The 26,484-nt window shown below is 33.0% G+C and overlaps 1 protein-coding gene across 5 annotated transcripts in view; it reads right to left on the bottom strand.

Moving 5' to 3' along the window:
* NOVA1 (NOVA alternative splicing regulator 1) overlaps positions 1-26,484 on the bottom strand; it is a 145,629-nt gene that overhangs the window by 5,102 nt on the left and 114,043 nt on the right. For 4 of the 5 annotated variants that reach the window (XM_039704718.1, XM_039704720.1, XM_039704721.1 and 1 more), the window contains one exon: positions 22,537-22,608. The exons of the other annotated variant lie outside the window; for it this stretch is intronic. In XM_039704718.1, coding sequence (XP_039560652.1) covers positions 22,537-22,608 — 72 coding nt within the window. The remainder of the gene's footprint in view (positions 1-22,536; positions 22,609-26,484) is intronic. 5 annotated transcript variants of the gene reach the window in all.

Genomic DNA, 26,484 nt, shown 5'->3' with positions numbered 1-26,484 from the left:
ATTTCTCTTTTTCCAGGCGAATGTAGCAAAACAACTTCTTTGGCAAAATTTTTCTGAAATTCTTTACCTTCCTTTAAAACATGTATAGTAGCAATAATTAAAAAAAGAAATAAATAAATAAAGAAAGAAACAGAACAAACCAAAACTAAAACAAACAAAAAACCACAACCAAAACAACATTTGGCTAAATCTTGGACAGATTAAATAGCTGGTCTTGAACAGGACATGATCTTGATTCTTTAACCTGTGACCCACATCACGGTATGGAAATTTATTATCTGATATACTGTGTTATTATTGTTCAGCCTATGGAAATTAAATTTTACAGGACCTAAGAGCTGAGATTTTGAGTATAAAACATGGCATTAGTACATTTAAAAGTTTACCAACTAGTTTCAAACAAAGGTTATTTACCTATAAATCCTACTTTTTCTTCTGTTTAAACAAGTTTCAAACTGACACAAGATACTTAATGTCAATAAATGTATTACCTATTGACTTACTGCTATGAGTGAAGAATGATGCCCAGGATAAGAAGTCAATACTTATACATATTTTTCATAGCTTTTGTTTTTGGTATACATTTTACAAATGTGCCCCAAAGTTTTAATGTACTGTATGTTTTAGGACACTGAATTAATAAAGTGTTTTATTTTACAAAAGCTTTGCTTTTAGAAGCTTTGTGTTCAGATATACATTCATCTCAATTTTATGGAATATGTGTAGGGGCAACACTTTTCAGTCCTTTCACCAAAATTCTCTCTAAAGTCTTAGCAACAAAACAATATAAAATACAATTAATTTTATTAGTAATAGTCTCTTTTTACTGCCTCATTAAAAAGTCAAACTAATTGCAAACCAATATGCATGCCCCACAAATAAGTTTTTAAAGCTAGAAAAAGCTTAGATATTTCCAATGGTTATTAGCATGAAAATCACATATTTGAGAATCCAGCATACTAGAAACTTGAGAAATGCTTATATTTTCCACTTACACAATATGTACATTAAATATATATCATACTGTATTTTGCACTGGATTGTTTTAAATTATATAAAGAATTTTTAATTCAGAATTCTGTTGGCATCAAAACACAACATGTTCTATAGAATAAATAAAAATTATCAGCTGCTGACTTATTGTAAAGGTAAGGTGAAAGAAGGGTATTGAAAAAAATTTAGTCCACCCATATATTAAATATTCCTATTAAAAAAAATCACTGTATATATACTTAAATACATAATGACACGTCTTATATATGTTTGTAGGCAGACCTAGTTTTAAGTCAGAACACTTCCTAATAATTTTAAATGTAGTTCAAGGTATTTGGTAATTTTAAGGTAACCTTTGTTTTGCTATCATAAAAAGAAAGAAACAACTCTTAGTTTTGGTTAGATATTTCAGTTCTAAATAGAAATTACATTAACTAATTGCTAAATAGAAGAATTGTCCAGATTTTTGTAAAATTTTTTGGGGGCGGTTTGCTTGTTTGGTTTTGCTTTTGAGTGTGTTTGGTTTTTGGTTGTTTTATTTGTTTTTTGTTTTTTTTTTTTTTTTTGCTTATTTTTTTAACACTCCAAAAATACAGTGGTTTGCTTGTTTGGTTTTGCTTTTGGGTGTGTTTGGTTTTTGGTTGTTTTATTTGGGTTTTTTTGTTTTTTGTTTTGCTTATTTTGTTAACACTCCAAAAATGCAGTACTGCACAGCTTTCATTATTATGGTTTTGTGCTGCATACTATAGAAAACATTTACTTGCCTCCACTGGTTTAAGACACACTAAGAGGTTCTGTGGGAGATTTCAATAAGCAATGTGCACAGTTCTGATCAAGTCAGGCATAAGTGCTTATGTAAATTGAAGTGAAAAAACCCTAAAAACATAAGAAGGTACAAAAATACTCTCTGATAACCATACACGTGATTTCAGGAGTAAATAGGATATTTAATGCCAGGGCAGTATTGTTGCACCTGTAATATTATAGTTACATATGCAACATATGAAAATCCAGATCACTGTTATATAGCCAGGATTATTCTAAACGAAGGGTGTAGTAAAATAAAGCAGTGGCTTAATTCAGCCACAAAATTAAAAAGGAAGTCTCCTCTATGCAACAAGAAAGATTTTTGCAATGTGAAACCGTTAATTTTCTCAATCGATACACAAATATTCATTAGTTTACCACTAGCAGCTCTAGTTATTTGACAAAATTATCTGTCTCATCAGAGGAAAGATAAAGAATGATCTCCTTCTCCTTACTCACACACTCCCACCTTGTTCAGACATGGTTTTCTATTTAGCATTACAAACAATATAAAAATTATGCATTTTGAAAAAAAATCCATAAAATTTAATATGCTGGATTAATATATGTTTGTCTGCTCCAGAAATAAAGATACCCTTTTCTAAATATCTGATTTAGAAACAGACTATTGTTTTTTTCATTGGCAACTCTCTTAAATGGTATTAGTTTAGGAATATACCAATAATATCCTTTCAAATACAACCCCTGCCATGGTGAATATTTCACGCATTTACATACAGGACATCTTTAAAAAATGTATATGTATTAAATAATTAGACACTATGCCTCTATTTTGTATTAGGACAAAAACATTACATTCCAGTGAAAATTCAGTTTGAACAAAACATAAATACATCTGTACTCATTTTACTTAAAACGTAAGCAATCCTGCTCTTCTTGAAATGAAGAGCAACATTTGTATTATTTTGAGATATTTAGCTGTAATATTCTTGTATTTGTGACAGCTAATTTAAAATTTAATTTAAATTGTTAGATAATTACTTTTAAAAGCAGAATATATTTAGGATTTTTTGTTTGTTTGTTTAGGAATATTAATCTTGCTGCCAGTCTGTAATTCTCCATCTATTTCTTTTATTCACTAAATCTTTCCCCTGTTTGTATATTGGAATATCAAGTCTTTATGGCAAACATTGGTTGTGCTGTATTATAACACAGTATCTAACATACTAGATAGATCACAGCGGAGGTGCTGATAGAAAATAAGTAGTGCAAATATTTTTTCTTTTTCTTTCCTGTTGAAGCCTAAAATCCATATGATCACTAAGTTAAAAGGTAGAAAATTATACAAAACAATTCAGAAAATGAAAAATCACATATTATCTATTTGGTTTTGTTACCTGCGTGACCGCCATTTTTGAACAAAGTACTTAACTCCTTGTCTGTCAGGGAAATTGGACAGTGCACTTATTTTCCTTTTACAGATAATGGGTTCAGAAACTGATTTGGATGCAGAAGTGAGAAACTGCCACCCAAAATAAGTGCTCTGAGCTATCCAATAAAGGTATCTTTCACTACACAGGAAGATTAGGTTTCCAGGTTTCTGTGTGCTCCTGGCTATATCCAAACTTGTGCTGCAAAAAGAAGATTAAGTATCTAAAGCAATTATGAACATATGCTTACAAATGAATCTTCTTGCATAAGAATAAGCACGTATGTAATTTATTTTGTTTAAATGCTATAGGAACTAAAAAAGGGAAGTAACTCAACCTTTATTTCATGTCAAATAATTTTTATAAAAATTAAGGATTGCAATTATTACATTTGCTTACACAGAAAGCAAATTAATTTCTTCCATAGGCATCACTCGCATCCTATTTGCATTAGCATAAGCAAGTTCAAAATCAGGCTCAACAAATATAATACTTCCCCCAAAAGTCATCCAACTATAACAAATATAATAGAAACAAAGTAATTTCCCTGCATACATTTTCAGTGAAACAAGACTGTGTCTTTAAAAGCCTTGACAAAAGTCAAAGAAACCTGGGCCGTAAGAAAGGCTCCAACTGAAAGAGCAGTTTGCTGCCCTCAGCTCCCAAAGAAACCTGCAAAGATTTGATGCAACTCTGCCCTTCAGATGAAGAGGCCTGGTACTTAAGGGATCTCAACCACTGTGTCCAGAGACATGATTCAAACTGCTTTTAACTTTCACCACATGAGTAGCTCATATAAATCCTAGACTCCTAAATCTGTATCAGCTAATTCCCTAAACCTTTCCCATTTATTGACAACCCACTTGCATAAGCCCATGCTGCATTCATCTATCATGTCAGAATTGCCTAAAGTCTTCTGATTTACCAAAGTGAAAGTCCTGGCTCAGTTAAGTGAGCAGAATAGCATCTACTGTGGAATGCCAGATGTTTGGTGCTTATGCCCTGCCATTCTCATCCTCCCCAGTGCTGGACTGAGATCATCTGCACTGAGCAGCTCTGAATGCACATGAATAAATGCTAAATAGTTTCATGGGAAGACAAACCATGACCAAATCTGCACTACTACCCATGTCCTGCCAATTCTCATTCCCACTCCTCTCATGTAGAGACTTCCAACAACCCATTGCAAAATTTCACCAATTACACCCCTTCACTTTTCTACTGCTTTATTTCTTCCCTCTGACCATATTTGGTCTGGTTATATTCCACCTCTTGCAGTCTCTAGTATTGTGGGGATGGCAACCACAAACTCACACCATACATGCCACCCAGCCAATACAAAGTCTACACTGATAAATGTAGTGGAAGGATGAAATGCAGGCTAGACAGCAAGAATTAGCATTTGATATGGCTGTTACACCAATTAGAGTAACTGTAAATTAAGAAGGTTGAAAAACATGGTTTTAGGTTTCAAATTTCACATGGTGGCATGACACATGCCTGCACTAAATTACACTAGAAGAGAAATATTACTGATTATACAAAATAGCATCAAAACTTGGAAAAAAAGAAAACAAACAATTCAACAGTGGAAGTATTTAAATGCATCAGCCTCTCTTTATTCCACTTCTGTGAAGTATTTCTAAGAGATTGCACAGAGATTAATGAACCAAAGCTCTTTTTTATCTATTATTCAGGTTTCCTTTTTCTTCTTTTATTTTCAACAGTGTAATTATAACTCATCCCATGAATTTCTTGTAACAATTGTTCTTTTTCCTTCTATTAAATCTTTCAACTACTTGTCTAATACTGGTTTATTTTTTTCTTAACAGAAGAACACTTTATAGAAAAGATTCCATCTAATCTAACAAATTCATCCTAATTTGTCACAATTCTACATTTTAGTCTCTAAAGCAAGTAACTGCACTTCCTTAAAATGTAAATTACTACATTCTATTTCATATCTTTTTCTTTTCTTTTTTTTCCCTGTCTTCTTGCTCTGCAATTGTTTTAAACTGTTTAAAACTGCCTCTGGTCTCTGGATTCTATGTCTGAAAATTTCATGCTATTTTAGCTGCTCATATGACTACAGGCTTAGACTTGATGAGTGTTCTCAACACACCAATTCCTGTAGAGAGCAGTCAGTGAGGAGTAGGATCACCTAGGATGGTTTTTTTTGTGTGTCAAGATAAACACACTGCTACACTAGGCTTGTGAGTAGTCCCATACAATCCTTCCTAAAGTGAAGTGGCACTATAACAAAAATCTGGGAGAAAATCAGGATGAACTGAAGATGTGATCGGAGTTCTCCTGATATCAAGTAGAAAGACAATTAAGTTCATTACAGGCAAAGTGATGCCTGCATGCACTTAGAATTCACAGCCATGCTCTGTTGTATCAGGCAACTCCTGGAAAACCCCATGCTACAGAGCCACCAAGAACCACAAGTTGAAGGCAGCACAAGCTACTGAAAGGTCATGAGCATGAGTCATCCCACCTATATAGCAGGCAGCCATGCAAAGCTGCTCTGGACAGATGTTTGCTTATGTCAGACTTGGGCTCAGCTTCCAACAGTAGCCTTGCACAGCAAATTTCTAGTTATTGCACATACATAGCCTCAAGGAAGCTACTGGAATTTCTCTCAGTATTTTCAGTATCTCTGGACTGGATTCCATACTGGATTGATGGACATGCTGAAACATGAATTTACTTTTTCAGAGGTGTCCCAAACAAATTCCTGATTGCTCAGTTCCAGATTATACATTTTGGCTTCAGAGAAAGTTCTTAGCAGGAATAGAGACATCTTTTAGAGGCATTTTTCTAATAGTCTGCTTAATATTTATTTACAAAAATAGGTACATATCCATAAACAGCAAAGCAGTTCTTTGTAAATTTAGCTAGATCATCAGGTAAATAAACCTAGACCATAAATTGTCATCTTTTCTGACCATGTTTAAATTTTGTAAATGTCATTCCAACTCAGTTTCTCTCTGTCTACAAAAGAATGTCTGGAACTGAAATACTGTGTGAACAAGTGCAATGGATTACAGGAAGAGATTAACTCCTACTTTGTTCCTCAACATAATGTACTTTTTCTTTTTCTAGTCATGTTTATATTAATAAGATTTTCTTCTCATCCCAAGCAGTACATATACTTGGAGTATTTCCTTCTTAAATGTTGCCTGCAATTATTCCAATATGAATATAATTTTGCTACTTCCCTATGTTGTCTCTTTGTTATTTCAGACCTCATAAATACAGTCATCTTTCAAGACAATTCAAGGTTAACTTAATCCATTGAAAAAATATTGCAACTCTGAGTTTTTTCTCAAATCACACTAGATTATTACAAATATAATAAATTGACAGAGCAAATACATACTCTAAGATGTTTGGTTTTATCTCCTGGTACACACTGCAGGATTTTAGTCTGATACTGACACTACTGTTCATCATAAGTGTTTATTTTTCTCTAGTTCTTAGACCTCCACTCTCAGCTGAGGTTGCATTTATCATTTCATTCCAGTCACAAAAACTATTATGCAATAGAAAGCTAACTTGCACTTAAATACCCAGGAACAATTTACATCTGAAATCACAAGGCTTAGAGAGTCAGAACTAAGCAGGAGAAATATTTACTAGAGATAAGACTGTGTAAGGATGTTTTGCACAAATTGCTCTTTTGGCTTAAATCAATACTATTTTTCAATTAGCATTTGATATTAAACCTTGACTCTTTGAGGCACTTAAAAAAGTCACTCCCACTTCTTTTAGTAACTACCTAATTACAATTCTGCCCACTTTAAAGTATGAACATCAAGATTTTTCTTTCATGCTTTTAACTAAAGATGTAATTTGGAATGCAAATTTCTCACAGCAAGGAACTAGCAAATCATGTTTAAAGACACAAGAAAAATATTCTCTGGTGCTTGTTTTAGTTGCCCTTCTGTCACCAGTGTGTGTAGGCACTAACTCATAAATAGAAAGGCTTTTTCTCTCAAAAGCAGAATGTGTGCATACCCAAATTGCACACACAGAAAGAAAAACTGCTAAAACAATGTTAGTTATACAGGTGGTTGATTTTATAACATTATCTAGTCCTGAAGAAAGTATTATTAAAAATTTACACTCACATACGTGCACATAAAAATCTAAATAGTTTCATTAAGTATCCCTCAAGAAAACATGATTCAAAACTGTGGGAATGGAGTAAACCAACTCCTCCATGAATTCTCTATGATACATAGTTTTAATAAGATAGAGAAGAAACTTTTCTAATTTTTTTCTCAGTAGAATAAAAACAACATCCCATATTTTATGCATTAATGTTTCATGAGCTTCAAATTACATTTGCAAAGAAGTGCAATGCATTTTGAGAAGCTTCATTTATACTTTTCACTTTTTTATAATTAAAAAAGAAAAAATGAGCTGGTTATATACAAAATTACACAAGAGAAAAAATTAATAGATTTTCACTCAGTTGCAGAGAGTGCGGTATACATAGAAAATTAGACATCCATACTGGCTATGTTATTGTTCAAATGAAACATTTTTAAAAAGACAGAAAGTATAAATACTAACAGTTCTGTCCAGTACTGTCTAAAACCTTCAGTGATGATCGAATGTTAACCCTATTCTCTCTTTAAAACCATCAAAGTTTCCCCTCCCCATTTCTAAAATTTCCCTTTTTTTCCATCTTTCTTACATAATTTGTTGCATGGCGTCCTATGAATACTTGCCAATACTTCACAGAGCCAAGGATGGTTTTAAAAAAATGCATGAATATCTACAGAACTCTTAAGTATAGCAATTTGGGATACTTCTAACTGAAAGAAACCATATAATGTAATTTCATTACTGGAATTGCTGAAATAACAACTTCTCAATACAAAATAATTGACATAAAATGTAGATAATGTATATTATTTTGAAGCCAAATATGCCTCACTGATGGTATCACTAAAACTCCCATTGTTTAAAATTAGACAGGATCTAACTTATGAACTCATAGAAGCCACTCCAGTTTCAAAAGTTAATTGATATTCTTGACAGAGAGAGAGGCAAAGTGGGTGCATCCCTTTTTTTTATGCTTTCCCAGTCACAGATCCGTAGATGTTTGGCTCCTCATTAACTCATTATCCAAAGAAGCCTTGCACTGGCTGCTTTCCTGACAAAGCTTCAGAAGGCAAATTCATAAATGAATAGGACATTTCTGCACTCCTCCAGAGAATCCTTTAAATACTGCATGCATGAGCTTTACAGGTACTCTCCCCAGTAGCAGATCAGCCATAAACTTGCTCTGAATGACATGCTGTATTTTAACTGGAAAACTTGCACTTCATGAGACGTAATCATTGGAATAAATGCTACGGCTAACACATACAAGAGATTTGCTAAGATATTAATAACAAATCTTGGACAGCCTATAACCTAGCAATCAATTTTTCATTGACTTCCAGGAGACTGATGCTTCCTTTTAAAAATTTTATTTTAATTATTTATAATGTTTTTTAATGGACATGTACCTGCAATCTAAGAGAAAACTAACAGTATTTTTGAACAACCCTTTGAATGGAGTATGAGTTTTCAAGATGAAGATACACTGTTAACATTACAAAGCATCACAGCTATCAACAGTGCCCAGTTTTCAGTATAAACTTGGATAAATGTGGCTAGAGTACACAATTATGTTCTTCTAAAAGAATCAATGCAGAAAATTATATGCACTAGTTATGTCATTTAATTAAATTCAGAGGAAAGAACAGCCAATAGAAATGTGCTAAGGGACTTGCCATTTTCTGTCAATAACACTTTTCATTGAAACTTTGGAAAAACTAAACCCTGGATATTAGAAATACATTGAGATTTTTATGTTTTGACATTGCTGGCAAGCTCACATTATTTTAACAGCATGCTAAACATTTTCTAAATTAATTTAGGATTAAAATCCAAGCATGAAATCATGTTTCAGCATTACTGGTAATCTGAAAATCAGTCTCTGGAAACCACATTTAAAAATAATCAATCTATCTATAGGACTGACAGGACAAAAGAAGGCTAAGAGTTTTATTTTGTTTTCAGAGGATCTTTGCCACAGTTGATTTCTACAAGATATGCACCACAATAATTCAGGAATCATTTAGCAATTCTGAACAAAATTTAAGTTATCAACTATATATCATCTGCAGGAGACCTCTCTTTTGAATGATGTGGAATCAAGGTGAATCAGCACAACCATTTCAATTCCATGGCATGGAAAACAAGGATTTATTTTATGACCATTGAAATAAAGGCATATTTCTTTCTTGCTGAAAGCTTTTTGTGATGCTTTTGTGGGAGGCTAAAAGAGAGAGTTTGATCATCAGCAAGAGGAACTTTATGGTTACTCATATCAACAGGTTTCCACTTACCAAAGGAAGCAGGTAAAGTGCTCAGAAAATATGACTGTCTTTAGCCCCTTTCTTAAAATACACTGTCTATTTCAATATTTAATATTTTCATGCTCACAAATAGTCCCCAATTTTGCTATCACAGTTATCATATTCTGATATTCTGAAAATTAAAGTTTTAAGTGAGAATCTGTGGGATTGAAAAACTATAGATCTTGAAAGATGGAGGTAAAAGAAAGTGTAACTAGTTGAATGTGTTTTGGCTAAATGAACACCTTTGAGTTTTCATGACCATAAAATAAAATAATGATACTAAACCCTAACATCCCCCCCTACACTATTTATAATTAAAATTCTGGGGTAATTACTCTGTTCTCCATAGAAAGGAAGGGGAGACACACATGAATTAAACCCTTGTGGTAACTCTATTAATGTCTCAGGTCCATGAAAATAAGAGCATATTTATTCTTGTTTTCCCCTACAGACAGTTCTGTATAGCTTCATGGTGTTTTTCACTATAAAAAAATTTAAAAGGAAAAAATAGCACAAAGCTAATGACCAAATGTGTTCCTAAAAACGGTATAAATACAATTTATTTGTTTTGTTTTTACAAAACATCCATTTTGCTTTAGGTATAAACACATGATAAGATGGTAGAGCCAAATAGCTTCTAAAAGGAGGAATATTTTAAACATGCTATGTAACTAAACACAACAATTAAGAAAGCTAAAAACACCATGAAACAAAACAACAAAAGACCTTCTCATCATTCCCACAGACATATGATTTAATAGAAAAACTTACAGAAAAGTAAATAAATTAAGCAAATTTGAATATATATCTGAATATATATCACTACTATAGATACTTTTATATGTACACACAATACTGAACTATAAATATAGACTGCTATATAAGAATGCCTAATACTTGATTTACTTGTAAGTAGAAGCAGTCCTCTTGCACTGAGTATCTAGTGAAAAGTTTCAGCTTAGGCTACTCATTCAGCAGTACCTCTTTAAATCATTTTTTTGCAATTCAGCTTATTTTAAAACCAATGAGAAAACAAAACCCATGCACAAAGACATGCACATATTTGTACTCTCTACAGACACAATGAGTAGAGCCCCCACTTCCTCACAGGTCCATCATGTCTTAGAATCCCCCAGCTGCAATCATGTCAAAAATAAGTCTGATGCACAGAACAAATGAAATATGTTCTCCTTTCAAAATCTAGGAACAAAACCCACACTCTGTTACAAAATTATTTCAAGGGACTCTCCAACCTTTCTTGGAAACCAGACTTCTCCTCTTAACAATAATATGTACTCTAAATAATATAACTTCAGTCTGAGAAGTATCTTCCATATCCAGTCTATATTTAGTTACATATATTTAGGTAAGAAAAGACTGAACAGGGCATTTTTAATGGTGCATCTTGGCATACCCTGGTACCAGTTTTGCACATGCACTTTTATTCCAAGATCACAAAATTAGGGTAAAATGAAAGATAAAACTTATACTATCATCAACCAATACACCGAAAATAAATATGGGGCAATAAAAATGACGGAGAGGGAAATCTAGCTTCTGCAAAATGCACCTGGTCTATCTAGATGAACTAGCAAATTAACAGCACCAAGGGTTATGGTTACTTTGAACCCCTGACTTTTCAATAGATACAGCAGCAGAAGCATTCTGTATTAATTAATTCTTAACTAATAAAATAGAATTTTGTGTAGCAAGAACTACTCAGTGAAATTCTCAGGGACATTCTCTCATTGATGTTGTTTGAAAATTGGTTTCAAATGAGAAAGGAAGGACAGTTAAACAGAAAACATTCATATAACCATGTCTCTCTAGACCATGAAAAATAATAATTATTAGAAATTTTATTACTAAAAGGACATAATTTTCTTAGTATGGTTTCCTTAATGGGTGGATGGATAGGTGGCCACATGCAAGTACTGTGCTCAGTTCTGGGCCCCTCCCCTCAAGAAAGAGAATGTGCAGAGAAGGGCAACAATGCTGGTGAAGTGTCTGGAGAGTGAGCAGCTGAGCTATGTGGAGCAGCTGAGGGAGCCCAGAGAAAAGGAGGCTCAAGGGAGACCTTACTGCTCTCTAAAATTCCCTGAAAGAGGGTTGTAGTGAGGTGGGAGTTCAGCCTCTTCCCCCAGGCAGCTAGGGACAGGACAAAAGGAAATGGCCTCAAGTTTTGCCAGGGGAAGTTTAGGCTGGACACGAGAAGGAATTTCTTCAGAGAAAGAGTAATTAAACATTGGAATGAACAGTCCAGGGAGGTGGCGCAGTAACCATCCCTGGTGGTGTTCGAGAAATGACTGGAGGTGGCACTTAGTGTCAAGGTCTGGGCTGACAAGGTGGTGTTACATCACTGGTTGGACTTGATGATGACAGAAAAATCTTTTCCAACCTAATTGATTTTGAGATTCTGTGATGTCTCCAAACGTAATAAGCAATGCTACAGGACTCCATAGCTCTCTAATGCTAATAGAGTCTTCTGACAATTCAATTCAAAACTTCCTCTCAGAGCCTAACATTATGTCTCTAAGCAGGATCAGAGAACAGAATAAGGTAAAATCAAACTGTAGGTAGCAGGAAATATATAATTAACTGCAACCTAGCAGTAGATGGCTGGCTTAGAATTTAACATTCACCCCAGCTGATTCATCTCTTTAGTTTGTAAGTCTATCTACTTCTTGGTAAACTCGTAGTTATCTGTGTTTAATCAAGGTAGCCACAAGGAAGCCAGAAGTAACTACAGCTGTGAGAAAAAAAAAAACAACCAGGAATAAGTGGAGACAAGACAGAAGTTACCAATTACTTGAGTTAGCAGAGGCAAAAAGTTTGATAGGTGCTAACTCAGGTCAGTTCTACAAGTCAACTTAGATTATAAAAAATCCCTATAATTACAAGAGACAGGTGAAGGTACAATTGAATAGTCCTTATTAAATGTGAAGAGGCTGGATTTAGATCATACATACACAGCTCAGTAGGAAAACTGCATATATTTCTTGTTAAACCACGTATTTGCAAACCATATTGTTTCCCTACATCTGTGCTCTGGGTTATATTTCTCATACAATGGGAGAAAAATTTAATTAAGGCAATCTATAGACAAGCACTAGGCATAGGCAATACCTGAATATAGATAACTGGCATGTATTAATAATTTTGTATAGACAATAATCTCACACAAATGTTCATGTGGGGAAAAAAATTACTCCTCACACAAACTAAGGCTGTGAGGCACAAATATGGCTGTATTAACACATTTATATTATGTGTTTTTATACTTATATTACAAATGTGTACACACACTATGTGTGCATTAACATGGAAGAATACCTTACACACAGTAAATTTGAAGGCAGCATCTGAGTAAATCTGATTTAAATATCTCTTGTTAAAGACACAATGAAAAATAATTTGCATCCAAGTCTTGCCCTGATCTCAACTACTATGCACAATATACATATTCTTCTGCTTGAACAGCTGACTTTTTTTTTTTAAGAGAAAAGATACTGAAAAATGTGAGAAGAAAAAAATAAAAAAATTAAAGAACTGTCTCAAAAATGAGATGGAGGTGAGGAAATAAATCGATTTACTAACCATTTTACATTTGTCCCTTTTTTCTATTTAACAAATACTCAATGTGATCCTTTGCATATGTATACTAAATGCATAAATGTATCACTTAAGTTCAGTTTTCAAAACATAACTTTCATCCTGTCAAAGCTGCAGTCTCCTCCTTTCCTTACCCTGATTTACCTGAGTTCCTATTAACATCAGGCCAGGGTAACTTACAGTTTACTTGGAAATTGGATGCAGTAAAGACAACCATCAGAGTACACACACACACACATTGTGTACAGCCAATCAGTCTCTTCTGTGACTGCTAATGTAATGTGTATAATTTATTATCTAATTACTTATGACATAATTAAAGCAGAAATTTCTGTAAAACAGCCTCTAAATTGACGGCAAACAAGTGAAATACAACCTGTGAAATGTCTTTAACAAACAACTGTTATTTCCTTCTGTTTGTAAAACAATGTGGTTCTGGACTATATTTACAGTTGTATTAAACATTTTAAACTTATGAACAAATTTTCTGCAAGGAAATTATTATCTTTTTAGTTGATTTATCTTTTTTTTCTGCATCACTTAATTATACATGAGCACAGGTCTGTAGATTTTAAGGTATTGTATTTTGGTTCAGTACTTTTTACTATAGTAAAAATTACATTACATTTACATTAATCATAGTCTAATCTATTTCATAAACCAGTTTAATTCCCTAACTGCAACACTTTAAAAGACCCCATATAGAGACTGCATTTCAGTATCTCATGGGTAGGGGGCAGCTGTTAATTTGTTATCAAAATTACTATAAAGAGGATAAAGTCAATCAATTCTCACTGCATTTATATGTTTTTTAAGTGAAAAATAAAGATAATCATAAAAAGCTGAGAAGCACTGAGCTTATGTACTATGCTACTTAAAAATATTAAAGAAGAATTGACACTGTAGTGGATTTGCAGGCTTCCAGAAGCTTTAAAAAAATAAAAATCTCAACCAAATTTTTCTAACCTCATCCAAATCACAGGTAGTAAGTTCACTTGAATGAGTAATTTATCACATAGAAGTGTATTATTGTTTGATAAAAATAGTTCAGCAAGACTTTGATCTCCAAGGTTGCATTCACTGAAGTGCCATTTGAGAAGCAGGGGAAAACAGATGAAACAGGCAGCAGACTCTCTGTACCTCCAGACTAATACTCCTCAAGGCTGCAAAGATTCAAATGTAAATCACTGGCAGGTCACAGACCAGTGAACCCTTGCACTTAGAGTGACAATAATCCCATTGATCCAGTATTTGCAAACCATGCCTGTTAATATCTGCTATTATTTGTCAGAGGTCTAATTTGCTTTCAGAGAAAAAAAACAAACAAACAACTAACCAACCATCCAAAACCAAACCCAAAATCAACAAATGTGAAAATATCTACAAGCCCCAAACTAGGGGATAATACTACTGAATAAGATGCAGTTACATATTGTTTTGATATATTCTATCTGAAATCTAGGGTGCAATGCTTCAGGCAAAGGTCCCAACAGACGCAGCTAACCTCTGGAAAAGGAAAAACCTTCTACATTTTATTCTCTATAGTGCAATACATCAACCTGCTTCCATGATTTACAAAGAACATTCCTTTTTCACTCAAATCAGGCAGAGACCTACTACAATTGGTGGCTTTGTCTCACTTCTATATATGACTTCTCACCATCTGATGAGTTCTCAAAGCATGCAGAAGACAGACAATGCATCTAGCAGCCTGCCTCTAGCAAAGTGTAGTGCTACACCTACAAACAGTATGTGAAAATGAAAGTATTTCAGATAGCAAAAAACCCAATTACTTAACAAGCAGGATCTTCCAGGGCCAGGCCTAATCATGTCTCACTCAACTTAACACCTGACAGAAAAACATGGTATTGTCTTTTCTACGTTACAGTCTGCTGTAAAGGATCTGTCCTGGTGTAGTAAGCTCTACAGGCTCAGTGTTTCTTTCCACAATCTCATACAACCCTTGATAATATACATTCTGAACTCCCTAAAAGTCACTAAATTAAATTCCAAATAATTGAAAACTTGGAGTCAAACCTTTATGTGACTGATTATGCAGCAGAGAAACAACAAAAAAGTCACCCAGATTTGCATTCTGGAAATTGCTCTGCTCCTCTATTTCCTCCGGGTTGTTCAAACAGCAAAGAAGGCACTTAGTGACTGTACATCTGGGAATATGGCTGGATTTTTCACCCAATAGCAGTTCTGAATGAAACAGTACATCTACCATACTAAATCTGAGTATTAAGAACTCATAGTCACAGCTAACCTTGGTAAGATCACAGAGTAATGTGTTGCCAATTTCACTCTAGCTTATCTGGGATGGAACGTGAACATGGATATTATTTTGGAATTTTATAACACACTATTCTTTTTAATTTTGTATTGGTAAAGGAATTATACTTTAAAAGGAACACAGAACATGAAGAAATTAAACACACTTTGACAAAGGACATTTGAAAACCTTTATCATATTTTGACAAAGAGAAAAATGTATGCCCTCCAAAATTTATATGTTTAATGATCATTTTTCCTAAGCAGATAGGACCTTTTCTTAGTATGGGGACATGGAAAAATGCCAAAGCCTATATATCATATCTACAAATATTCATAAATAAAAGAACTTCTTAAATTAAGTGAGGGACTTTTTGAACTCTTAAACAACTTAAATAAGACAAGATGATGATAATCCTAGCAGTCTAAACAGAATGCATTCAATCCAAAAAAGCATCCTCTTTTTACATGTTGACAACAAAATATTTTAAAGTGAATAAAACCCATGAAAGTCATAAATGTACTTAAACAGTAATGATCTCAGCATCTTAACTGAAGCAATAATGACTTAAAATAAATTATTTGAATCAAAAGCAGCTTTCATAAAGTCACACTAAGATTTTTATGTTTTCTAAATCATCTAAGTCTTCATAAACACAGACTTTCTCTTTTTTTTTCTTTTATATGTGGGGGTTTTGTTTTGTTTTTTACTTTTGGATTTTTATCTATGGGGGGAAAACAATGAAAAAATCTAACAACCAGGTAGAGTTTAAAAGGAGGAGATCAATGAGGAGATATTGATTTAAGACATTTATCCATTTTAATATAAGGGAATAGTAATTCTATCTATTATGCTGAGAACATATATCTTTTTGAAAAGGGGATAAAATAGGAAACTAAGTGTTTCTAATTATTACCAAGCATAAAATTCCAACAGGATACATGGAATCACATTTTTATTTACAGGACTGACTGGCAGGTCATTTATGACATCCTATGAATGACATGCCAGTAGTTTTCAGAGACTTAGCAATGAGAATCTACATCTTTCCCCATTTCTCAGGAAAGTTCCTGACATTTCTCCTACATTTAAGACAGGAACAGTAAACAGTGACCCTTATAATAGCTGTGCAGTGGGAGAGAAAAAAAGAAAAGAGTATGGAATATGAACCCAAATTATTACCTACATACTTGTCCCAAGGGGAAAAATTGAAACAGACAATAAGAAGAATAAAATCCCCAAACTGTTTTGCATATAAGATTTTTTAAATTGTTATTTAAACATTTTATATAATTGAAATATATATTCTAAGGAAACAAAGCAGACAAGCACTGAGCTCATATACTGCAAAATACTGGAAAAAATGGTTAAAGGACAAAATAAATACATTGGACAAAACAAATATATTACAAGTAATGTATTAAAATGAGGACCTGAAGAAAGTCTACAGTTAGTCCATGGAGGGTAGGTTAATTCTGCTTAGAGTTTAGACATTAAATGAAGGATTCCAGCTGAAAAGAATCAGGAAAGGTTACATCTAAACCACTGGAACCCCTGCTGGAATCCTCTCACATCAACAGGAGAATAATTCTTCCTAGCCTTTTCTAGATATATTGTCTCAAACATTATTTATTATGTGCTATCCACAGTGTGCCATAGGCACCTTGCAATCAAAAAAGGAACTCTCTCTTATTAAACTAAAACAAGCTTGTTCACTAAATACTTTAATCATGGTGCATATAAAACACTGTATATTTGATAAAGGCTCTTTCAAACAGAATATTAGGTTTGTATTGTAGACCACTGACAGCATCATCTGGATGTAAATAGAATGTCCATATTTATCAGTGATGAATCAGATTGGCTCACAAAAGGTCAAATTGTTATCTCAGAGAATTACCAAAGCAAATATTCTTAATAATCAAATTAAATTTATACCACATTTTTAATTCTATAGCACCTTTTATAAGAATGTTAAATAATTTTATATTGACTTTGATTTTTAATACACAGTACTGAGATTTGGAAAGATCAAGTGATCCATCCAGCATTAGTCAATATGTCAAAGACCTCTAAAGAAAACAGATTTTCTCAACACTTCCCTAACAACTGACATTAAAATCAGGGAAACAAAAATAGATTAATATTAAAGTTAAAATATCCAAGACACAATATCTTAAATAAGCCTCATATCAAATTTCCAAGGCAAATTGAGATAACATCTCACTGACCTACGATGGCTATTGAGTATCCTGGGATCATCATTAAAGCTCAGTATTTGTGCACTAACATTAAAATACTAATTAAGAAATCATTTGAAGCTGGGTATTATACATACTTTAAAAATCCATGTCCTAATGATAACAGAAGACTGAAACAAAGCTTTCTTTCCAATCTCTTCCTCCTCCCACAAGAAGTTATGTCAAATGTGAGTTCATCAACCCTTTAAAAGCTATCAGTATGCTTTATGGACTGCCTTTATTTTCAGATTCTACCTTTCTGTTAGGAATGAAAAGATGAAACTTCTGCAAGCAATTTTGCATCAGGGATAGGGCGGTTCATTAAAGTCAGAGAGGGAGATCGGGTGCATCGATCATTAAAATATCAATTCATCTCCCAGTCTCTAGTTATATCTGTACTATTATATCACATTGCAAGCTATAGACTTTGCATAAAATAAAGAGGCAATATGAGCCAAAAGCACAAATTCCAAATACCAGGATTTTAATAGTCATATGCTCGTGCTGTACCTGCTGAGTACAGGCAGTTCCAAGAACACTGGCTCAGTCCCATCATGTGAAAAGGTTGAAAAGTATTATTTATTACAGACATTGCAGCAACAAGATGAGATATAAATACTCAAACAAAAAAAGCAAACCTGAGAACTGAATGAACAAAATCTACACCTATCTGCACCCCACAAAATTTGTATTACATTGTACTAAATGATACAAGAAGATTTTCAGGTGCAATAACAAAGCAGCCAAATTGAAGGTATAATTGTAAAAAATACAAATGCCATGGCAAAAAATAGTGCTATTAAAAAAGCAAAAATAAAAGGTTTCTATAGTAAGTTAATGACTCAAAGTTTGCTATGATAAATCCTATTTTATTGCTAAGCTTAAGCCTATCTAAATTGTAAGACAAGGAAAAAGGCCTCCTAGCCATTACTCTCCTGACTCATTAATAAGTGTGGACATGTGTTTTGGCCCTTTTATTCTCTTAAGCCAGTAGCAAAGGTCAACAGTGGTACCAACTTCATGGAGACAGGGAGGACTGGAGAAGAAGACATGCAAGTGTCCTCTACAGGTATACATCAAATAGGCAAAGGAGAAATAAAAGCTTAGCTTTATGTGTTTCTCCCTCTAAAATTAAAGTAACCTCAGTAAAGCAGGCACTAAAAAGAAAAAAAATCTTTAAATAAAGATTTAAAGAAAATAAAGTAAATAAGTAAAACTATATAGAGTTTAAATATAGAAATACTAGTCTATCTAAAGTCAACTGCTAAAATAACAATTAAAACTTGTACCTCCACTGGGTTCTACAGAGGAAAAGTAAGCATGTTCTATATGATGTTTAGTGCATTATTTATCACTTTAAAGATGAAATTACCTCTTGAAGTGTACTTTGGAGAAGCCAAATTGATTTCCTCCTTCTTAAATAAAAGCAAAGCTATATTCTGCCAGCTCCAGGGGCATCAGCAGAACATTTTCACTGCTGTAGCTATATGTCTATCAGTGTTTGGCTATAAGCAAAGCTAACCAAGTTTGTGAGGGTGTAACAGAAGCTTAGAAAGATTATAACAGAAGTATAGAAAGATTGAGTTAGTTTCAGCAATAGGCAGACAGGAGGGGGGAAAAAAGAGTTACTGGAAATTTTATTGCCTCTAATTCTATTGCATCTTTGGTTCCTTCTTCCTTGGGAAGTTTGCAGTGTAGGATTTTTAATGTGAATAAATGTCCAATTTTTTTCCACTGAAAAAATAAACAAAGCATTTACAAGAATAATACTGACACATGTATAACTTCCCGGAACAAAGAACTAAAGAGAGAAATACTTCCAGTGAAGAGGTTTCTGTTGCACCCAAGGCAACTCAGTATAATGCAAAACATGACAGTTCTAAAGAAAATTTTCTTCCACTAGATAAGGCATTTTTAGAGACTATCCTCTCCTTGAGAATCATAAAACAAGTAGTTCATGAACACTGGATTTTTCCAAAAACAATTCATCAAAAGCTGATACTGCCATACAAAAGAGTTATGACCTCATCTGAATGGAGGCAAAGTGAGTCATTAAAAGGAAGATCTAATATACGCCAGATTTCCTGCCTAGCTTCCTCTGACCTCTGTTGGCAGAGCTATTTTCTTCTTGTATTAAAAAGCATGTCTAGAAATTGTTCAAGCTCTGTCAGGGGAACACAACTGACACGCTTGTACAGCACAAGGCTCGCATCAGCTGTTCTCATAAAGCACAGACTTGACAATTCTCTAACTGCAATGACTTATGGGGGAGTCCTCCAGCCCAGCTTAAAAATCTCACTCCAACAGCAACCCAGCATAACGTACTGTTTAAAGCTTGCTTAATCACCTTTCTAATCTTTAACATGTCTTCCCATGATTAAAACATTACATGAATTTGAATGATCTTAAACCTAATATGCTGCCTTATCCACACAACAGAGTGTGCTGTGAATTCATCTTACACCTTAATGCTGACTTTCCTGACATCCATCCAGTTAACTAAGCTCTCTCATGTTATCATAATATACCATCTTGTGAGCAAACCCATACCTGAACGGTTATTTTCTATTGAGAGCCATCTTACACGGCCACATATCAAAACAAACATTTACTATTGTTCTCTGATACTCTCCTGTCGGGAGTTCATGTGGCTGCCGACAGGTTTGAGATGATTGTGTTGGAACCTATTTCCATGTGACAGCCGCAGTGCAGATACTTGTGGATACTCTGGTGCTGAATGCTAATCACCACTACAGCCTGGGAACAATTGCCAGTGACGTCACTTATCACCAGAATGAACAGAAAGGCCTTAATTGCCTTATCATGTGCTTTGTGCTTGCTGCTGGAGTGGCTAGAAATCACTAGAAAATATGAGAAGGGATAAAATAATCATAAACCTGTACAAGTTTCAATAGTTAATAATAAAAGCAGTTCCAAAAGTCAATTAAGGAACGCATTACTCTTCATCATATATACAGTTTTGGTGCTGTTCAAAAAAGGTCTTGATTACTTGTATGAAAACTGAATTGAGCACAGGTTATGAATAAAATGCATTAAAATATGTAATTTGGGATACAGACAGGACACAAAGCATATATGTCACTTAGCCTGTGAATTTAGCTATATTACTTGACAATATTCTCATAGAACAACTTTCTATAAACATAAGTATTTTTAGCTATTGAAAGGTCATTTAAAGTTTATACACTACACTATAATTCTGATAACATAAAATTCATAGAACAGATGCAAAGTAGGTGCTTCTTTTATGCTAATTAACATGCTCAAATTGTATATCCTGTAAATAAAAGCATTTCTTCCTTTTTCTCTAAATAAAGATCATCAGGATATACTTTAAAAAGTGTGAAAGAAAAATAGTAAGAACCCTTTAAAAACAATCTCTACACTCATTTTCAAAACCTCCTAATTAAAATAAACGAAATACTGAAATTAAGAGAGAGAGAATAAAAGCTGAACAGAGCTCATAAAACATCCCTAGGTGTTGGCAAAGATTTCATCTTTGTCATTTAATGATGATGAAGCCAAGTAACTGTTGCTGGAATGGAAGCAGGCTGATGAAGAAGGCTTTTAAGTTGAAGTCAAGGATATCACAACCTTTATTTTTCTTAGTAGTGCCTCTATCTATACAATTTCTTTCTAAATTCCATTACTTTCTGTGTTTGACACCACCTTCAATAAATGTCATGTGTTGATCAAAAGTATAATGCTTTAATACGCTTCCGTTCATGTGAAATTGTTTGTTCATATACCAGCAAGTTCTAAGCAGTTAAAAAAAAATCAGAGAATCAGTAATTAATAACAGTGTTAACTTTCAGGGGAAATTAGCTTGTGAAGTAAACTTTTCTCATATTTGATGTTATTTAGGCAAGATCTGATAGCAACATTCAGCTGTGGGAACAGACTGTGGGAACTCAGCATATACTAAATACTTACATTATTCAAATACAAAAGTACATTAAGTTTAACACTACATCAAAAATAAATTAGATATTTTTTAAGCATGAATAAGTTCTACAAAGCATGGTATGTAGCAATTTTTTACGACTTTTATAGGGAAGATGAAAATAATATGATAATTTGTGGACACAATCAACTGGACATGGACTTTTCCAGTTAAAATAAAAATAAATCAGTAGAATAAACATGCTGTTAAAAGGACACTTTATGCATTTAAAAATATGATATGAATTAAACTTCAATGTGTTTAGCATGTTTTTAGAGAGACTTAATTTTACTTAATTCTTCATCATTAAATTTTCATTTAAAATATTTAAATTTAAATAATGCCCCTATGTTACTGTTCACAAACATTTCAAAATTCTGCAATTAGGAAGTCAGTTTGCCATTGCTGTGTTGAATTCCAGCTATTTAAGCATGGGTTTAGGGGTAATTCTATTATAATTTAAAACTGATCCAGGAAGTAAATACGCGTGTGCATATATACACAAACATATATAAACCAAGAGTTACTCTGTCTACAAACACACCAGTTTTGTATCCTTGCAATTTATCAAATGGAAAAAAAACCAACCCAACTATTTTAAAAGATACTTTGCTTTCATCAGAGATTTTAATGAAGCCCACCAAAACAAATTAAAAGAAGCAAAATATTTTTCCATTTACTTTACCAATTTCTAACAAGAGTTAGATATCTATGGTTATGGGTGTATATATGTGAATGAACGAATAAATCCTTAACCCACCATATCTTTTTCTCCAGTTTGCAAGCTGTCACCCGTGAAAAGTATGGTGTAGATGGTAGGATGATACTGTACCTGATTGGCTCTGGAGGTGGTCATGGGATCAGATGGAGAGGACTTGGTGGTAGTTGGGGAAGATGGCAATGTCTGGGAACAAAGCAGTTCAGGAGCAAATCAACCTTTACAAGCCTTAGACTGAACAGTTAAAAAAATAAATAAACCAACAAAATAACATAACCAGAAAATTAAAAGAAATAAAAAATGCCTAAGACAAAATCTTTCTCCTACTCATTGGAACTTAATGGAATTTAAAGTCAATTGGATAAATAATGCATGTAAATATGCATGCTTATGCATGTAAAAACAAATTCATGACTTGAAATCAAGATGGTGAACTCACATAAATACTCAAAAATATGCTGACCACATGAGGAATATATTCTTTCCTCTCTCATCCTCTTGGGGAAAATGAAGACTATAAGTAAAGAAAAATTCCAGCAAGTTCAATGAGCACACTAGAAACAGTTATCAGTCTATGAACAAACAAGGCCAATGTCTGAAAGAAGCTGAGACATTTACTCTGGCACTTTATAAAGCACCATTCTACAGTAAAGAGTTAGAGCCAGCAAACTGTGTTCCATACCTTACAACAGTTACGCTGAAGCTACCGAGTTTCTGGCAATATTCTAACTGCTAAAATATTCATTGATCTTTTTTAATCTAGAAGCAGGTGAAAAAATGTAAGCATCAATCTCGTGATGGATGAACGAGCAACTAATACCTTCATAACAAATAACTACAAAATATTTATGATTAGTGTTAAAAACGTTCATTTAGTTGAGCAAAGGTCAATAGCTTATTACAGTTCTGTGTTCAAAATAAACACAAAAAAGAATTAGGAGTCATATTTATTGATAATCTTTTCTAAATAATATACATATGCTTAACATTAATTCTTGAACATATTAAAAAAGCACTGCTCTGTTTAAAAATTTTATATACACATTTCTCCTTTAAAACTATTAGATCGTGACAGAAAAACTCTTCTATTCTTTTTATAAATGTAGTAAAAAAGTAAAATTCCAATTTTCAAAACACAACATACAATACTTATTCAAAGCATGTTTGTGACATCTTTTCAATATATAAATATTATATCAAAAATTACACTATTTTTATGTCAAGAAATAAGTGTTAAAGTGCTATACAGTGGAATTTATCATATGCTAATATAGTTACTAACCAAAACTATTTAGAAATAAATAAAGCAAAATTTCACACTTTCAGCAGTTCTGTTACTTACAATCATTGACAGTCCCTCATTAAATAGGTATACATACTTTTGCACTAAAACTCTTAATGCATATGAGAAAGCTGGGACACTGTGAATGCATAAAGTTATGTATTAGCAAAATATGGGCTTGTACATATGCACACACAAATATTTTAGATGTATGTTAAACAGTATGAAGATCCATTTTTCATAGTTTGTACATAAACAGGCAGTCAAAACAGGAAAAGTAAAACCTTAAGAAACAGATCCCTATTTTGTGCTTCCGACTTCTTACTCATTGTAAAACAATAAAAACAAATTAAAACAGTTTAAGTACCAACTGGGACTCTCATGATGGTTATGTAGAAAATATCACGTATAGGACCTTATAAAAAATATGCAGCTTGGCAAACTGCTATTGGTCAGCAGGCATCCCACACTGTAAAAATCAAGGCAATTATAAAGTATTCTCCAATGTCTTTATGTACCAAACATGGGACCATCATGAGGGGTCCATTTGTGAGGGTCTAGAATTATTTAGCAAAAGATGTGTCTGATTCCACAGTAGTACACGGCTAAGCTTGTTCAGATATAGCATTATATTTCTGATTTTAGTGAGATGATGCAGTATTTCTCTTACCAAAGTCTGAAATTGCAATGAACTGATTTTTATCTTTTAAATCTAAACAGGAAAAAAATACAAAAACACAACCCAAAAAAAAAACAAAACAAAAAAAATCTCAACTAAAAATAATGGAAAATTGTTCATACTTCCAATAGATTTTCTTTATTGTAGTTAAGTATTAAACTTCCATCCTGAAATCCTCAAAATAAAAAAAAAGCTAATATATTTTGACTAAAATATTTCAGAAAACGGATAGTTTGTGTTATCAACACTACTGCTAACTAGCACATATGCTACTATATGTTGTTTTGGTATGCTAGGTTGCTTATTAAAAGGAAAAATAGTTTGTTCTTCACAGTCATTATCAAACTTAACTAGTGGATTTATAGGGAAATATGTAGAACACTTCAACACTGGATAATGACAATCACTGATACCACAGATGATTTATGAAACTGGAAACATCTCAGATTTCATTTCATATCAATCTTCCTAAAGCACAGAAATATATGGCCATGATGAGAAAGGGAGTGGCAATAATCATTTCAGGTGACTGTTGAACTATAACATCTACTATGTAGAAGCACTTCATTATTTATTTTAGCAAAAGCTTGCTTAAAATACAATGGAAAAAACCAGATTAATAAATTTAAAAGCAAAGACTGTATTAATGATCAATAATCAACTATGAGAAACACTTTTTATTTTAAAAAAAGGCTAAATACTGAAAATAATTATTTTTTGTCTTGTGTTTTTGGTGCTTTGTTCCTTTGTATAACAGGTTTTGAGGCTTGATCTCTTTTACACTGTTTACTGACATAACTACTTTTATTTTTATATATATATACACATACATACACACACATACACGTATATATATAAAAAATAATTGACAGTGTTTTGTAAGAATTAATCTCTTTTCAAGCTTCCATGTAATTCTGAAGATACATCTATTTATTTCTCTCATATCAAAATAACACAAAGTGATTTTTCAAACATTAAAAAGTCATCACCAGAGCCAGGTATTTGGAGTTTGTATGGAATTTTCACTGGCTGATAAGTATTATACAGTCTCAATTGCTTTGCAAGAACGTTTCAGCAAAATTGCTTCGTAAAGAAAGATAGAACTCAATATTCTGACTTACTATGCAGCATAGAATGTTTTGAGGTTTTGCTTTTAAATTGGCAAATCTTTTGCATTAAGCAAGCAGTCAAATTTAGTAGTTAGTTTTCTGACAATGAGACGTATAAACAGGTTAGAAATTGTAAGATGAATTTACATTACAAGTTTCAAATTTTGAGTCTGCTACTTCCATATGGTAATTGAGGATTTCCTGAAATTGCAGGTCAGCTACTGACAATGTTATAGGGAAAAAAGTTAGAATTTCTACCACACACCACTACTAAAACTTGCAGAGTGTTTTTTAAGGTGTTTCTTGAATAGTATAATCTAAGCCATGATGAAATTAAACTTCTCTGCTTTCTTAAATACTATTACCTTTCCTACTAGTTATGAGACAATTAATGAGTTACAGGTTACAGTGTTGTTTGCTCCAACTTTACCATTCTAGAACACGTATTTGAGAAAACAGATTTTAAGTACTTAAAAAGGAGCCTAATTTTTAAAAATAAAATTCTATTTTAGTAATATTTGAGTTGTAGCATCTTGTCAAACTACTTTTTTGTGCTCAAGCATTGACTATACTGAGACTTCTCTCAGCGAGCACAATACACCAAAGGGTGTGCAGAAATATGGTCAAATCACATTTCCATTCTTGATATTTTTTGATTAACAGAGTGAAGACATAGCTGTACCATAGCAATATAGATACATGCAGTCCATCTGCATGGTGTTTCCAAAGGTCTCGGAGTACTCTTTTGGTTACTATGACACCCTTATATACATATTTACACTAAAGAAATTTCAATACTTACACCATGGGTAATAAATAATAAAACTGTACTGAGACAATCAACTCTCAGTACTTACTAGTATATTTATATATTTTTGACTAGAAAGAAAAGGGAGAAAATTAAATATTATTTGAAATAGGGTTACAGACATGAAAGATAGAAAAAAATATAATTTAAATGTGAAGGTGAGACTGTATTTACAGCTTACCAT

This window comes from Passer montanus, unplaced genomic scaffold (genome assembly GCF_014805655.1).
Source record: "Passer montanus isolate IOZ18808 unplaced genomic scaffold, ASM1480565v1 scaffold18, whole genome shotgun sequence".
NCBI classification, from domain to species: domain Eukaryota; kingdom Metazoa; phylum Chordata; class Aves; order Passeriformes; family Passeridae; genus Passer; species Passer montanus.
Note: the sequence above shows the minus strand (reverse complement) of the source record. Positions and strands in the feature narration are given on the sequence as shown.